Below are 17,453 nucleotides of genomic sequence, written 5' to 3'. Positions count from 1 at the left end.
CTTTCATGTGTTCTAATGGGTACAGCTTTAAGATTACCTCACAGTGACACAGTGATTTAATCTAGAATATTATCGCAACACACACAGAACACATTAGAGGTGCACTCACTACGGCTTGATGTTTTCAGTCTGTGTGTAGTAGCGTAAAACTCTGAGGTATCACACTTCCCACCAATAGCAGCCCTCTAGTCCAGCTGATAAGTAACATTCCCCCCGCACTGCACCAGAAACGACTTCCCCCAGCAGGGTTTTTCTCGTCATCTGTGGACAGTATCTTCAAATTCATGGCTGTTCAAGTGGTGATAATTTCACTTACAGATGGTTTGCTTGTGGTTAAATAAACATTTTTCCATGCTTTGGGAAAGATCTACAGAATTTTTTCTCGCAGCTTCCATGTTTCTCAGTCATTCCTTATTTCTTATTTGTTAACATCAGTCTGCCAAATGTGTAAGTTATATAGCATTAATTGTGAATAATAAATTGGGAGAAATGTGGAAGGAATTATCATGGGCTGTTTTAAAATAGTAATGCAGAATTTTTTGGACTGATCTAGGATAATTGTGAAAATCCTTGTCAGAATAGCCAGTCCTCTGTTTAAAAATTAAACCCGAGTCCTTTATATTATAAACCAGAAGTTCTAATCGTTGCACTGAGATTTCATCAATAATGAATTAGTCTATTTTCATGTGGATATCATGTCTGTCTATATTCAAAGTACTTCATAATAGATTTGAGAGACATGAATTTTTAAAAGTCCATTTCTTTATATTTCAGAACTTTCCATTTTTATTATTATTAATATGAGATATGAGCTGATTACAGTGGTGATGATAACCACTTTTGGTCTCCTGGGTTATAACACTTTGTGGACTTGTAGGTAGGTATCAACTTTTGAGAGATGCATACTGTCCTCATGATTAGGTCAGCATGTTTCTCCAAAATGCTGGGATCTTCCATGAAGTCCACATGGTGTTTCAGCCCAGAGGATCAATATTATCTATTTGTTTTAGTTTTACATTTCATATTTTTATTAGTATGTGATGAATTACTTTACTTTAATAAACATGTATAGGAACACATATTGTTTAATGAAGGTGTCATAAATGGTTGTATGACACTTGTTGCAGGTATCAAAAGACGCTAGAAGAAAAATTTCGACGGGAGTTTGTTGGACGTTCTCTGCATGATACAGTGTATCTTCTGTTACTCCTGCAGGAGACAAAACTGGCAGATAAGCTGCGTGCAGAATATCGAGTAACTGATAGGAGGTAATCTTCATAGTCTCTTCAGACTTTTAAGTTTAACTAATGACTGTTTGAATTAAAGCTTCCTTTTTATAGAATTTTGATAGTAAATTCATTGGTGAAGTATAGGGATTCCCAGTTTAATCCAGCACAAGTTTTACAGTATGTTCAGTCATTCATTTATTTCTTTGCATATTCTTTAAGTTAAGAATCTTTGAGAATGTATTTCTTGTCAGCTGCACATTTATCCCTGCTTTTTTAACTGAAGTGGAGTGAAGGAAAGTCTGCCACTGGAGCAGGTTGTTCTTGTCTAATTTGGTTTTTGTCTATGAATCATCATTTTCTGATGTGCCTTATTTATCTCCTAGCCTTTTCAGTGGGTGTCCAGGTTGTCATTTTTCTGTTGGTATTTCAAGATTTGTTTTGGGAACCTGTAATCTCCAGTCTGTGATGTGTTAAAACGAAACATTTGTATGTGGTTGGAATTTCATTTCTGAATATTCAGTTTTGTGATTGAGAGGAATGTACCATCTGTTTATTCTAAAAAGTTCACCTTTGTAGCTTGTAGTCTATTTTTATCATGCGTCAGTTTCCAAATTTCACTACCATGAGGGAAGGATGGAAGAGCTAATGTTTTGTAGAGTTTTAAACTTATGGGCAGTAATTTCAACACGAAGAACTCACATTTAACAGACATATGAAGGTTTTGGTGCTAAGGTTTATTTTGTTTAGGTATTGGTGGTTGCGTATCCTGAGTCTTTCAGAGTTGGGAGAGTGGATGGAGTTGGATAAATTTTCTAAGAGCAAAAAGTCTCCTATAGGAATTGAGGTAAGATGAAAGCATCACATTTGTATTCAGCCTTATTACATTGAATGAATTCATATTTTACATACATACTCAATTCTGAAGAGCAGTGTGTCAGTTTTCTAGATTTTATATATTTGTTTTGTGTATTAAATAAAGGGAAAATAATATTTCCTTTGTATCAAAGTTAGTTCACTCCAGAAAAAAAGTTAATATCAGCAATTGAATGTGTTATATTTGTACCATAGGAGCTTTGTGTTAACTATAACAGGATTTATGGTTTTCATTGCAGTGAATAGGAAGATGGCTGTCTTATGAGCTGTATTGGCATTTAGTCTGATAGAAGCTTACCAGCATTTCAGATGTCCTTGCAGTTGCCCTGAGTTGAGCAAGGACCTTGAAGCAATGGTAAAATTCTACCAGCCTATATGTGGCACTACAACCCAAAAGACAGCCATCTTCATAACAATAGTAGTATCAGCTTGTCAGTTCAGAAAGTTTTAGGTCACACTTTATAAATTCATGTTTAAGTGATGCAGAAGCTTGTTTTTAGAATGATGTTATATTATGTTTTTTCTGCTGTCTTGATCATGAATTCATTATACGTTCATATTTCTTTTTATTAGTGTTAACACCTCATCTTCTTTCCAGCCATTTGTTGATGTGTGTCTCAAATATGAAAACAAGTATGAAGCCCAGAAGTACCTGCCTAAAGTGAAAGATGAACTTAAAGTGAAATATTATGTTAAAACTGGGTGAGTATGTGCAAGAGGATTTCAATTGTGGTATCCTGTGTTGTGAGACAATGTAGTTTTGTAGGTGGATATTCAGGGTAGTTAAGATGGGGATAATATGCTCCTCTGAAACATTTGTAACTACCTACAAAATAACAGCTTCACTACCCAGAATATCAAAATTGACATTTTCACTTCAAATGTAATGTGTAAAAGGATGTTAGATTTGAGTACTTGCAGCCATTCAGGTCAGAATATTTTGTCTTCCTGTCTCCTTTCTAAAAGTCTAAGGAACAAAGTGTTTCCTTCATCTTGAGATCTCCCCTAATGTCTACCACCATAAAACTGCTTAGTTTTATACTTTTAATTTCCAAACATTTTATTCATCATACTTGTTATGTTTTAGTGTGGGAGCCGTTGCATGTCCTCACTAGACTTTAGTTCATATAGTGTATTATGTTATTTTATGTACATAGAATGTTCGAGGAAGCAGCACAGATTGCATTTGAACAGAAGGACCTCCAGGCATTATTATTTGTCCAGGGTAGGAGTGCCCCTGCAGATCGTAATGTTAGCGAGAAGATCAGTCTTCTCATTACTCAGCTCAGTGCAAAGAAATGAATGGGTAAGTGCCAATGGTTAGTTATTTTAGAAAATTCCAAAGAGATCAGAAAAGTTTTTGTTAATACTTTAACAGCATTATTATATATTGACTCTGTCAGATAAGATTATATACATATTCATATCTTTAAACTAATTGAAAATGTCAGGAAGAAACCAATAAGAATTCACATTAACATTCTGGGGTTATGATTTATTATATGTATTGTTATTTTAGAGTAAATATATATATATTATAGTCATTATCATCATTTTCATCGCTGCAAGCAAGTAAATATGTGGCATTGATAAGAATTTTGAAGTACTTTTAAGAGGAATTTATGGTATTTGTAAATTAAGAAGAATTTTTCTTGTTGTTTATCATTCCAGCACTACTTGAGTCACTAGTATGACACTGTCTACTGAAAGAATGATGAAGTACATAATCTTCACCCTAAGTGTTTTTAAGTAGTTTACAGAAACCCATCTCACTGCAGAACCGAGTACTGATGTTAAATACATCTATTTAGAATATGCCATTGATAAATAATATATGTAATATACAGTGATGATTCCTGCATGGCTTTCCCTGCCCTTTATTTCACACGTTTTAAAACATGTGACAGTGAAAGGATAATTATGTTTCTATCTCCTGCTGCATGGTGCTCTCCCATCATGGATGGTCATTTGAAAATTAACTTCAGTTAGAGGAAGACTATAGAGCATAAGTACTAACATTTCCAATCAAAAATAAAAAGGAAGCAAGCAACAAGTTGTTTACAGCTGGTGCCAAAGAAAATATAAGTTAACCCCTTCAATATGTGGGTCATTAGGCTGTGTTGGCTGGTAAATACCCTGTTGTGTATGTTAGACACCTGTACAATATTTCATTCTCACGAATTTTAATCCTTACATTTAAAATAAAATTGTATGTAAGATCATGAATGTCTTGACTGTATTGACTAAAAGAGCAGAACTGTTGCACAATGTACCGCTGTGAAATTTTTTTTTTGTGCTTTCTGCACTGCAGAATTATACTGTTGTTGACAGAGAAAGTGTTAGGTAACTTCACACTTACCCTATCTCCAGAAGTTGCTCAGAATGTCTAGTTGGTTGAAATAACTTAGTTTTTATTTTTTCACACAGTTTCTGAACTTTCATCTTCATGATCACTAAGCTTCCATAGTTGTACAAATTTTATTTAGTAATGCTTTTTCTATTTATACATATAAGAACATAACATAAAGGAACATTGCTGAAACATATGAAAGATCTGGTCTCCATTTTAGGTTTATCATAGAAATTTACTATACGTTGCTTTGGTGAATCCAGTTAAACTTATGAAACATCTAAATGTGTCTGTCCTGTTTACATCTTAAGAGTTTAGGATATTTTTCAGTACATCTGTGTTTGATAATTTCATCCACTTGAAGAGATGGTCAAGTTACACCAACATATTCTTAAATCATTGGTTCCAGCCATGATCTGTATATAAGTGTAAGTGTATGTTTTAGAGTGATGGATGCAGCAGTTTGAGTCATGTGCCAACTTGTAATCAACAGTCTCAAGAAGAAAAATGGATATAATAAAAGTGGGGTTAGAATCAGGAAAAGGTGAATATTGTACTAAGCTGTCATTTGCTTCAGAGATAAAAGGAAATGATGTCATCTTTACTGCAATTAGTATCTGAAAAGATGTGAATCAGTAATTTCTTGAATGAAAGTAGAGTGAGCTCACATGCTGGTATAAATAATACATAGGCATTGTATAAAATCTGTTGGCATGCCTAAGTCATTCTGCACAGTCTGTAGAATGTATATAGTGACTGGAGGTATAGACAAAGAATAAGTTTGTATCTTACTTTAAAATATCAAGGCATTTTATGGAATGTCTAAATGTCTCTCTCTCTCTCTCTCTCTCTATATATATATATATATATATATATATATATATATATATATATATATTAGTGTGTGTTTTCTTGAGTTAAAATTGTTCATTTACATGAAATACGTACAGTATTAGTAGTACCATCATCATACTACTGCTACTATACAAATTTAGTATTTGAAAGTTGTTCAGTCAAGTAAAAAAGATGGGAAAGTAACAAAACCAACAACCATCCATTAGGAATCACCAGATTCAGTGTCGGTACAATAGAAGCAGTGACTGGAGTTAAATATCTGCATTATTCTGCATAATTTTAACAACTGACAGTGCCAGTTCAGACATTATATGAACCATGTAACTCCCAGATGATGATGCTGGGGTATCAAATGCACAGTGATAATTCTACATACGATGTAAATGTTAACTGTACATAGTGAATTGAAAGTAATTAATAGAGTGAAGGTTAGCATGTATTATATACATGACATAAACAGTTCTGTGGAAACAGAGTCACAACAGATCTTTGTCCTAGAATATTTCATAATATAAGAACAGTGATGTATGTGTCATTGACAAAAACAAATGTCATGATTTCATTAAAGTATGGATGAGTAAAAATTCAGTTCCATAATAAAATGACTTATAAACAGAGGCAATATTGTCAGTTTTATTGTTGGTTATTGTAACTGGAAGACCAGAAATTTTAAATTTAATGTGATGAGTCACTTCCCATTGACTACAACATAATAGCACGATTTCAAATCCAGTGGAAGGCCGGTAGAAAGTGGAGCATGGAAAAGCATAGCCGGATGAAGAACCGAGGAAAGGATGGTATGTAATTAGGTTAAGGTTTTATGTCTCACATGATGGAATATTAAAATGGTTGTCACCAAATTATAGTAATAGTGTGATATATACAATGAAGTCATATACCAATTTGATGTTCTTTTCCCATTTACTGAAAGATTTCCCATTACTGAAAACACTTTTACATGCTCCTCTTCACTATATATTAATATGTAGCTTAAATTTAGGTTTAGTTTTCCTGTTATGATAACACTAACTACTTTACCAGGTACCATTTAATTAATCAGCAGTTTTTATAACCTCAGTATGTGCTATGATGCATTGAATAATGATAGTTTGCATGATTATTAGCATGAAAAGATGGCTGAGAAGATATCTATAAAATGCCAGAAATAGTTTTTCTTTATATAGAGTATCACCTCAACCAGCTATCATATGATGATCCAGAACATTTTGGTAGCTAAAAGTCATCATGCAAAATAAGTCACATTTTACTTCTGTATTAAAATGTAATCAAGACTGAACTTTAATATTTCTTTTGAACAGTCCAAATTTGCATTAATTCAAATAGAAATAATGTACCAGTCTTGTGAAGTATTACATTACAACATGCACATCCTTGGATTCTTCCTTATATTACATTAGTAGTCTTTTTTTATCCCCTGCTTTTACATTGTTTACTGTGCTACTTGAAATATGCATAAAGAAAAATAAATGATACTATGGTAGTAGCATGCTGGAATTCAAGCAGAAGATTGGTCAAAGGTTATAATTCAATATTTATGTGATGATGAAACAAGTATTACCTTCATATCTCATTTATAACAACGTCAAAGTCTAGAACACCAAAAACCTACAAAAGCTGTCATATTTATATATATGTATGCATATACTTATAAAAGATAACATTCATACTGTTTATAAGTTGCAGGCAAAGTACATCCTTTCATGTGCAAATAATACATACTCTCTATATTTACAGGGCCAGTACTTTTTAAGACAGTACACAATAATATTAATCCTGCATATTAAAATGTTTACTTTGTATTCAAAATATACTTCAAATTTATTGGCTCCAGTGTGAGTTCTGTTAGAATGACAAGACTGGGAAACTTCGGTATTATGACTTTAATATGTTGTGTGGTTGTATGAATGTGTGCTGTAATGTCATGACAATATAATATAGGCCCTACATGTTCAACTTTATCATACATACCACTCCATCTTGTATGTCATTATAAGTAGAATTGGCTAAGAATGATGGAAAATGAATGTAATTCATAAGGTGGAGGAGGTACAATATCAGGGAATCACACCCCACCATCTATCTGTAACATGTATGCAATAGACATAATACATTTATCTTGTTTTTCAGGCAATATAAATATAAAAACTCTCATTTGGTTATCATGATAGATCAGAACATGTGCTGAAATAAATATACAGTCATGTTTCATAACACACATGCTAGAAAGTACTGGCCCTAATTATACACACAAAGTATAGAAATTCATCTATTATAAATAAATAACAGTGTTAATTACTTCAACTGAGAATGCTATGAAAACAGTAACAAACAATACTATCACAGATACAAAAATTTCACAGATTTTTATCCATGTTTTCATGCTTACACTTTCTGTCACAGCAAAAGTATATTCTTTACCAACCATAAGTGTACACATATAATTATGTACATTAATATTCCAACAAATATGACAATGCAAACTTAGAACAAATTGTATCATACTTTGTATATGAGCAATGTTAAGTCCCACATTTACATGTTTATATACACAATGTACAGTATTTACATTACTGAATTCTGCTGCTTATAGTCTAAAAAGCTTTGAGATGACTAGATATTTAAAGGCATTTGATACTTTTCTTTCCTTTTTCCATAAATTGGCAAAACATGCCCCCACAATCTTCATGACTGTACCACTTCCACCATATATAGTCTGAAATGAGTATGTATTTTTCAGATGAAATGGGGAGAGTGAAACATATGGAAATATCACCAGATACTGTGGAAGAAGTCCTTCAGAAACACCATCACCACCGCCACCACCACAATAAGGTAGAATGATATACAGCATTATTAATTATATGTAATTTCTAAGTTCAAAATAACAGATCTGGTCTTGGTAGAACACAACCATTGACAATGCCTTCCTTGTACTTTGCTTTTTTATGAGTAAAATTAATCTCAAAAGTCTGTGCAAGACAGTGTTTGTCCCATATGGATATTTGTGTCTCCAGTTACACACATCTGTCCTATGTGGCTAAAAGAAAATGGCTTATTTCATAAATCGGGAAGACTGGGCAAAGTGTAAATGGGTGGTGTCATATCATGGGACCATCATAGGGTATGATATGGCAATATTGTAAACAAATATGCATCAGATCAGGACAAAAGAAGTTATCTTTAAGGGACAACATTTTTCCCACCACATGTAACTCCAACTCTGGTATTGCATTTTTTTTTCCTAAGAAGCTGTGACAGAAAAAGGAATTGACTCATTTTGCAACAAGGTAAGCTTGGCTACCATAAAAATTAGACTGGGGGGGGGGGGGGGGGGGTCATCACAGGAATATAACCTGGCAGTATTAAATGAAAAAGGCAGACATTCCATATGATAAAGATTAAAGACCAAATCAAAGATGGCAAGTGGTTGGCCAAAGTTAACACATTCCTTCATAAATACACCTTACACATAAAACTAAGTGGACCATATCTGCATCCTCTCATTTACATAAAGAATATTGATCATTATGCAATTTCACTATAATTTTTTCTCTTGTGTGAATACTTCCACTATCTGTCCGTGTCCATATAATTCTTTGAAGTTGACCTTTCATTCATAAATGTAAATCACTGTAATTTTGTGCATTTTCAAGATAAACACAACAGGTTCATAAAAATATTAATAACATGACACATATGTTAATTTCATAAAACAGTATTTAACTTTACTACTATACATTCTGATGCTCTTAATAATGAAATAAGAAAAACAATGTATATAATATTGCAAACTGAATAAAAATATATAAGACAATGAAAAAGACATCTACAATTAAAGCTCACAGTAGCAGTGTATATGGCTTTGTTGAATTGAAATATAATAAATACAAATATTGCCAGTTACTTCACAGATACTAAAAACTGTCAAACTCAACAAAGTTTTAAAAACATATACATTAATGGTATAACACAAATACTTTGAGATGGTCAAACACCATTTGATCACAATTTACATGACAAGTTCTTGTATATTACATATGTTGAAAGCACTAGCCATTAGTATGATACACTTCAAGGTTCTGAATGATGATGCATTGGAGGTTTAGAAACTTTACCCCATAAAATTAACTTTCTTTTAGAAAACACTGATAGCATATAGACTTGTACTTAACCACTTTACACAAGATTTCATAGCTTTATGGTATAGCAAAGAAAGAAAATGTTTCATCCAAAAGTTACATGTTTAAAATGTATGTTCAGTTACAATTCATCAAATCAAAATGTTGAAAATTTTACAAATATCACTTCAGACCCTACACTAAAAAATGTTTGTTCCCACCTCACAAGTTTGAATGGTTGCCATTTTTATATTGTTTGTGACAGAATAGATGGAGTGGCATTTTCCTTTCACAGCCCCATAGTATTGTGTAGGGTTTGACCATCTCTAAATTTAACACAAAATGTTATTTTGTAGTAGATTTATGATTTGCTTCAAGTTCTGGACTAGATTAGAATCACAACAATGTATAAAAATTATATATTATCAACAATTACACAACAGCAAGTCCCCTGATCTTGTTATGCCATTAAACAATAATAAAGAAACCAATGTACACATATTCCTCATTATATGTGTACAGTATTGTATGAGTGGTAGAGAAGGAATGGGAGGGAAGAGGGGATATTATTTTTCAATTTGTATGTTTCCACCCTCTGCAACTTTTCTTTGGAATACAACTGTTGCATAAAATGAGGAGTACCTGCATTACATGTTATGGTTTTCTTCATGGTTTATAAATAATTTCACAATATGAGAATTAAATTGTCAGTGGATTTATCACACAAGATCTAAGCCCATCATGAAATTACTGGCCATGGAAACTTAAAAATTTGGTTTCTGCATGACTTTGATTTCCATTAAGCAACTGTTTCCAAATTAACTGCAATGTAATTATAGTTAATCTTAATTTACCACTATAAATGACATTTACAACAAATAAAAAAAATGTGCTTTGGTACACAAGCATTCCTTTTTATTGTGGAAGACAACTCAGTGAGTATTTACCTTGATCTAATTAAGTGATTCCTGCAAGGAAACATTGAACTATACAGGTGAGCTATCTGATTCACATACGAGTAGAGACATTTTCCAAACTGTGCTGGGCAATAAGGAATAAATTTGTTTAATAGGTCTGAATGAGTAGGTATTCCCATTCCCACATTGTTTCTCTCAGATGATAGAGAGACAGCTAGTCTTCAAAATTTTGTAAAGATATCTCTACTCCAAATAGTGAAAATAGTCCAGCAAACTTCCATATGTTTAATATCATGATGATATGTATTGTTTCTATGCCTAATTTATCATCAGAAATTTTAACCAGTTTGAGACTGAAACTTTAAAGGAATCTGCTTAGTGAACACATTCAGTGCTTTGTATTGTAGACAAATTTTCACATGCACATTAGTTATCTCCTTATAACTTGTCAATTGCCAAATGAGCAACACAATTGAAATATAAGAACAAATTGTGTTGATCATTTAGTAGAGCTTGTATTATTGTTTTCATTATCAGTTACCTTTCTGTCTAAACTTCACTAGTACTCTCTGGAATATTTGATTTACATTTTTCTTTCCTTTAAAGATTTTGATTCATTTCTTTATATAAGAAGGAAATGGTGATAGTATGTGAATAATTTTGTGCAGAAACACACAAGTCCTAATTTAGGCATAAAATGTATAAATAGACCAAAGTTATACTGCACTTTGAAATGTAAATTTTTTAACAATTTTAGCCACAATTTGAAACCCCTACATTATCAGTCTTATGTCATACACACAAGTACCGGGTCTACAATTTATGAGGCTGCGGCCGTGCTTGCATTGCGTGGTCGGCCGGTTCTCTGTTGATGTGGGCAGGAGTTGTGCGCGTTCTTCCGGTGGGTGACCGGCGAATCAGTTTCAGTGCCACTAGTAACAGCGAACTACGAATATTTCTCGTCACTAATACATGCGGATAAATTGTGAACGTTATGTAAATTTAATAGTTAGACCCTTTTTCCAAGAAATGACCGATGAAAAAAGACTTACGGTTTCTTCATGCAAGACAATGCTACAGCTCACACAGCTGCTCGGTCGATGTTAGCATTAAGAGAAGTGCTTGGTGCACAAGTTATCGATCAGTGGCCTCCGCGTTCGCCAGACTTAAACCCGTGCGATTTTTGCCTGTGGGGCATGCTGAAGAACAAAGTTTATGTAAACAATCCGCACACTGCAGAAGCACTTAAAGAAAATATTCGACAATTTCCCAAGAAGAGCTTCGTCGAGTATTTCGAAACATGTTAACGAGATGTGAAGTTGCCTGCAAGCACAAGTAAGTCACTTTGAACATCTTTTGTGATTTAAGATAAGAACAATTAATGTAATAACATGTATTAGTGACGAAAAATATTCGTAGTTCGCTGTTACTAGCGGCACTGAAACTGATTCGCCGGCCAACCACGCAATGCAAGCACGACCGCAGCCTCATAAATTGTAGACCCGGTATTTGCAAACATGTGATTGTATGCTAAAGTATGTACAAAAAAGGCAAAATCTGCAAGGACCACAACACACAAGTAATGAATAGACAAGTCTGAAAAAGTTAAGGCTATTACTGTTGGCCAACAGTAGCTTGCCAAATAGGCAGTTATCATTATGCAAAATCATAAAGTTAATTACAGAATATATAAGGTCACCTTCATATTTATTCTTCTATGAAGATGTATTTCTTATGGTGTAAACAACTGTAAACAGTAAATATTGATTACTGAATCGTTCGATGAGATAAAGCTGCTATTACCATTTATTCAGATGATGCAGTATACCCTTAAAATATGAAAAAGTAGTAATTAATAACTACTAACATATGTGTATGGGATAGCAAGAAAAACTGTCCATATGATGATTTAAATGCAATGATAGACCAAAAATAACAAACCTTGCCTGAGAATGTTAGATGGAACAAAAGAAGGTACAGTTCTTCCTGTTTTCAGATTGAACTACACTCTGCTGAGCAGAATGCAATGAATACATGTATAGGCAGAGATACACATGATAATCATGTCATCTCCTTATTCTGGTAAATTCTCTCATTTCCTTTCACTTATTTCATTCCACATTTCCATTGGACATTTTTGTATTCTGCTTGTATCATGACAAAACTTAGCAATACATATGTACTCGTAGCTGTAAAATTCAATGCTTGGATAACACATTTGGCACTCATGTATAATACCCTGGTATAACAGTTAAAATTAGGGGGACAGAAACTTTAACTAAAGTCATTATACAAGCATGACATAAGTAAGGCACCACAGAATAATAAATACAATTTTTGTAGTATTTGTAAATGAAAAGCAAACAGGTAAAATATGAGTAACAGGAGGACTGAGAATTATAAGCATATATCAGAATAAAGATGTGGACAATTCAAATTTTTGCAAAGGAGGGATTAGAATTTTTATCCAAACTGGTAAATTCAACAAAGTACCACTGAGACCCTGTTACAATAACTTTTATATTCTGCTTGTTTTTCCAAGTATTTGCATTATTTTGGCTGTAGTAACATTTCATTCCAAAACTATAACCAGTTGTTTAAGTTTGTATCACTTTTCATATAAGTTATAATTTGCTCCTGCACTGTGACATTTCTCAGGTGTTTGGAGTTCCGTATATTCAGGACCTACTACAGGTATTTCTGATTCCAATTTTTATGAGATTCACATTTATTTGTAGTTCTACTGAGGAATGTTACAAATAATTATATTTAACCATGGCATGATGACAAACTCTAGCAGTATCTGTTAATTTTTTCTTCATATGTCAGTATAGATATGTTCCTTACACTAAGAAATATATCTGACTTTGTAATTATTATCTATGGTGCTTAACTTTGGCCACTATGTACTAGCTATATCTTCATTTATTTTCCTTAAAGAGTTGCAGGCTGCCTTTCACTTGTTTCATGAACATAATGCCAGACAATTAAATAACTTGACTGATATTTTTGTGCTGAAACCGGCAATGCTGCTGGCTTGGAATGTCTCTGCACAATTAAGCTTGTTTTTTTAAACAATTGCTATAATTCAGTTTGTTTTGCAGTTGCAGCAAGGTTGGTTTTATGTTTGCAGTTCTGTTTATCAAGAACATGAGAAATTAAATTTGCTTGAATAGGAAAAGTCCAAAGCCTAAAGGCAGTGTACATGCCAAAATCAAAAGTTGAAACTATGCTCATATCTTTTTCACATTGAAGTAGCCATTACAAATTCTTTCCTCCAAAACAGTCAACTAAGTATTCTCCCTTCAAGTTTTGTAAGGTTTACAGCAGCATATTCATAAAAAAAAAAGGCTGAATATATGACTGGAAAAGTGGATTTTATATTATGACCATGCACATTCTCACACAATTTTTGGGTAAAGAATTGACACCAATGTTGAAGCATTCACAGTACTTGACTGATTTGAACCTATATGACTTTTTCGTTGTCCTAAAACATTTCCATTGAATTAGAAGGCATTTAGAGCCATGTGACAACAGAGGTGAAAGTGACTAGCAATGTTTCCAGGTATGACAGACACTGGAATGTGTGTATAAAGTCAGAAGACAAGTACTTTGAAGGTGACCAAACTCACTAAGCATCAACAACAATAATATTTTTTTTTAGAAAATCAGTGTAGTCATTTAATTGTCTATCTTATACTAAGAAAACCTCAACCCAAACTGAAAGTTTTGCCTGGAGCTATGGACAAAGAATCTGAGCAAAAATAATATGCTTATATTGTAACGTTGTGAACTCTTACAGAGGAGATGCTTGAGTGGCAACAGTTGTTTCAGTATTTGGTGTAAGTAATGTTTGAGTACCAGCTGTTGGTGATATAGATGAGCCCACTGTGCCAGTAGGGAATTCTAACTGTATGCTGACAGCAGAGGTAGGAGGAGATAAAGTAAGTGATGTGATCTGGGATTTGGTAGAGTCTGAAGTGGGAGTCTGTGGCGAAGTAGCAGGAGTCAGCACACCTAGAGTAGTAGTTAATGTCTGTTGTTCCATTGTAACAGGTTGGGTTATTCCTGCAGGACTGTTCACAACAATTCCAGCAACAGTGTTCCCCTTTGATGTGGGTGGAACTAAGGTTGGGACTGTCATCTGGATGGTGGAACCTTTAGCAAAAGTGATTGTATCAAAATTGCCTTCAGTGCCTGTGTCACCTTTCATGATGTTGCCATTCTCACTTGGTTTTGTGGCCACAACAAGACCTTGAATAGTTTTAACAGGCAGACCAATGGCAGCACCAAGACTTGCAGTAGAAATCTGCTTAAGAGCAATTGCACGAATAGGCTGCAATGCTGCTACATGGCTGGTTGGTATCTGTAGGACTTCTCCATTCTGTGTGGTAAGAGTGGTAAGACTGGCCCCATTATGATGAGTTGCATTGTGGTTCCTCAACCCTTGACATGTCTTGTAGCTCTTTCCACAATGACACTTGAAGCCTTTGCGAACCCTGCAATGTAAATAAGTACCCTGTGTAACAAAAAACACTTAAAAGACATACATGGATGTGCATCACAGTTTACTTAAAAATTCTGGTTTTCAGTGTTCACATTCCGTGCCCATCATTATAACAAGATGTAGCTCAAGTTACAGATAAAAGTTTGATGTAGGGATCGACACTGGGATTTTCTTCTGACCATCCATACACAATGATTGGCAGGATTCACTCCTTGATATGCAACCACATTTAGAAGAGATAAGTGTTCACCACATTCTTTGTAAAAGGTTGGATATTAAGATGTAATACAGATGATATGACTTTTCAGTGCCAAAAAAGACAAAGGAGAAATACTTATTTAAAAATGCTGTTAGTCGCTCAGCATATTTAGTGTTAAATGATGAAGTGGAAATGATAACAGATGAAAGCAGTCTGCCCAATTAAGGTACTATTCCTGGCAATTTTTGGAGACTCTTAGGAAAACCATGAAAAGTCTCAGTCAGCATAGCCAGTCTCCAGGCCAAGGTTTAAATGCAGAACCTCTGAAATGTGAGTGCTACTCATTTTGCTGTGACACTTAAGATAACTGAGAAAAGGAACAGGAGTTTGGAGAAAAGGTGATGCAAAACTACACTACTGATTTTATTTTAGCTTATATGATATGCAGACTTATGAATATTAAAGTACGAAATCTGGACAAGATAGCCTGAGGTAAAGGCAGACAAAAAGTAATGCACCATGATCAGGAACAGAAGACAATAGCCAAGATTGAGTGGTGTTAACATAAGCAGTGTGTGTAATATGATAATGAACCATACATCACATTATAAAAACTGTAATGTTACCAGTATGAGCCTGGTAGCTCAGTCAGTACAGTGACTGACTACGGACTGAACGACCAGGGTTCGATCACCGATGGGCAGAGGATTTTGATTTTTCCTCTAGCCTCTGCGTTCAGACCAGCTCTGGGGCCCACCCAGCCTCCTATACAATGGGAACTGGGGGCAGAGCATGGCTGGGGTGTGACGCTAACCACTCACCCCTATCTAGTGCTGAGGTTAAGAATCAGTAGAAAGCTATACCTCATCTTCCCTCAAGGACCTACATGGCTTATAGTGGGACAGCTTTACTTTACTTTAATGCTACCAGCAGATGAGAATGGCATAATAAAATTACTCTCTGAAAAACTTGAAGTACCTTCTATTTTTTGAGTAATTCCAATACTTATTGCACATAACAGTGCAGATATTAAGGACTGAAGTTGTAAAATTATACTGAATACAATGTGCATAAAATGAGCTGGGTGAGCTTTGTCAATAAAGTAATGGGTACAGGCTGGATGGCCACAGCCTGATTTTCAGACAGTGTAGGTTACTCACCTTCTCTCTGGAAGAATCAGTGATAAACAACTGATATAATTGTCTTCAAACTGACTACAAACCAACAAAGATCTTTGAGAAATTAGAATATAAAACAAAATTGCTTACTTTCCATCTTTCTTATGACCATTCTTGGAATGATATTTGATTCCATTAGGATTCTTGTAACGTTTTTTGCAACCGGGAACTGGACAAGCAAATGGTTTATCCACATTGTTATTGTTTGATGGATTCAACATCCTGCAAAATGAATACACAAGGGTCACTGCTGTAAAAACTAAATGACATAAAATAATACCTTGGAATTTACATTTACTTACCAAAGGTTTTGGGGTTTCTTAGAATTATAAACAGGCATTTTCTTTACTGGTACACTGAAAATAGAATAAAGACAAATTTAAATTGCGTCGGTGTTCTTGTATGTGGTAAGTGCAAATATTTGTAATCTTCTGGTTTACCTGCTCCCATATCTTAATATGAATTCTGCACTAAACTCTTCTGAAGTCGTCCAAGAATCATTACTATCTTCAGACTCACTCATCAACTCATCTTCATCTGCCTCGCTACCTACAGGATAAGAATTTACGAAGGTCCTTATTTCATAAATGTTTTTGCATGTGTGGTATAATTTTTAACCTCAAATTCGTGAAACGATAATCATTCAAATACTTAAAATTACCAGTTGGTGTGTTACTCCGTGTAGTAGTAGTATGAGTAGAGGTTTTAGTTCCTTGATTTTGGGCAAGTTTTCGCTTCGCATCGTGTCCCTCTTTTCTAGCAGCATCAGTGAAGAACCTCAATACATAACTAAGTGGAAGACAAGCGGGTTGTTGAAGCTCCTTCTGTTCAATGACCCGAGGGTCATAATCTAAAAGTAACGCAATTTGTTCTGTAATGCAGTGAAGCTCTTTGTATGCTCCAATTGAGACTTTCTTATCATACCAGTCTGGTATGATGGTATCGGAATTGAGGTTGGGGCATGTCAACATTATCCTAACCTTTCGTGACACTTACTAGTCGTAACACATATCGAGAACCGATGTCATATTTTCAAAATATATGTTTATTTACCTATATGAATGTCCTCAATATGCTGTATGAGATCTGCTAAACTGGGAAAAGTTAGTCCACATCCATTGAATTTACAGATGTTTACCATGAAAACGGCCATATCCACTGGAAACTAGTCAAATCACTGTTAACGTATCTACGTTATTAAAA

General features: G+C 34.2%; 2 protein-coding genes across 3 annotated transcripts in view; one reads left to right on the top strand and one right to left on the bottom strand.

Annotated features, from left to right (window-relative positions):
- Vps16A (vacuolar protein sorting 16) overlaps positions 1 to 8,298 on the top strand; it is a 19,447-nt gene extending 11,149 nt beyond the window's left edge. Inside the window, exons 14-18 of one of the 2 annotated variants that reach the window (XM_022064159.2) lie at positions 1,128 to 1,268; positions 1,977 to 2,073; positions 2,701 to 2,804; positions 3,260 to 3,408; positions 8,066 to 8,298. In XM_022064159.2, coding sequence (XP_021919851.1) covers positions 1,128 to 1,268; positions 1,977 to 2,073; positions 2,701 to 2,804; positions 3,260 to 3,404 — 487 coding nt within the window. In that variant the 3' untranslated portion in view covers positions 3,405 to 3,408; positions 8,066 to 8,298. Of the gene's footprint in view, positions 1 to 1,127; positions 1,269 to 1,976; positions 2,074 to 2,700; positions 2,805 to 3,259; positions 3,409 to 3,773; positions 5,930 to 8,065 lie in introns of those variants that run through there. The other variant, XM_022064153.2, reaches the window with a different exon arrangement.
- Positions 6,883 to 17,453, bottom strand: LOC110829947 (uncharacterized). Its single transcript, XM_022064201.2, has 6 exons — positions 17,304 to 17,453; positions 16,912 to 17,100; positions 16,691 to 16,799; positions 16,553 to 16,606; positions 16,341 to 16,472; positions 6,883 to 14,865 (listed from the first exon to the last, which is right to left on the bottom strand). Exons 1-6 carry the CDS (start codon positions 17,401 to 17,403, stop codon positions 14,163 to 14,165), a joined length of 1,287 nt encoding a protein of 428 aa, XP_021919893.1. The 5' UTR covers positions 17,404 to 17,453; the 3' UTR covers positions 6,883 to 14,162.

This window comes from Zootermopsis nevadensis, unplaced genomic scaffold (genome assembly GCF_977971745.1).
Source record: "Zootermopsis nevadensis isolate Lab colony 2312 unplaced genomic scaffold, Znev_1.0 Znev_ptg000001l, whole genome shotgun sequence".
NCBI lineage: Eukaryota > Metazoa > Arthropoda > Insecta > Blattodea > Termopsidae > Zootermopsis > Zootermopsis nevadensis.
Note: the sequence above shows the minus strand (reverse complement) of the source record. Positions and strands in the feature narration are given on the sequence as shown.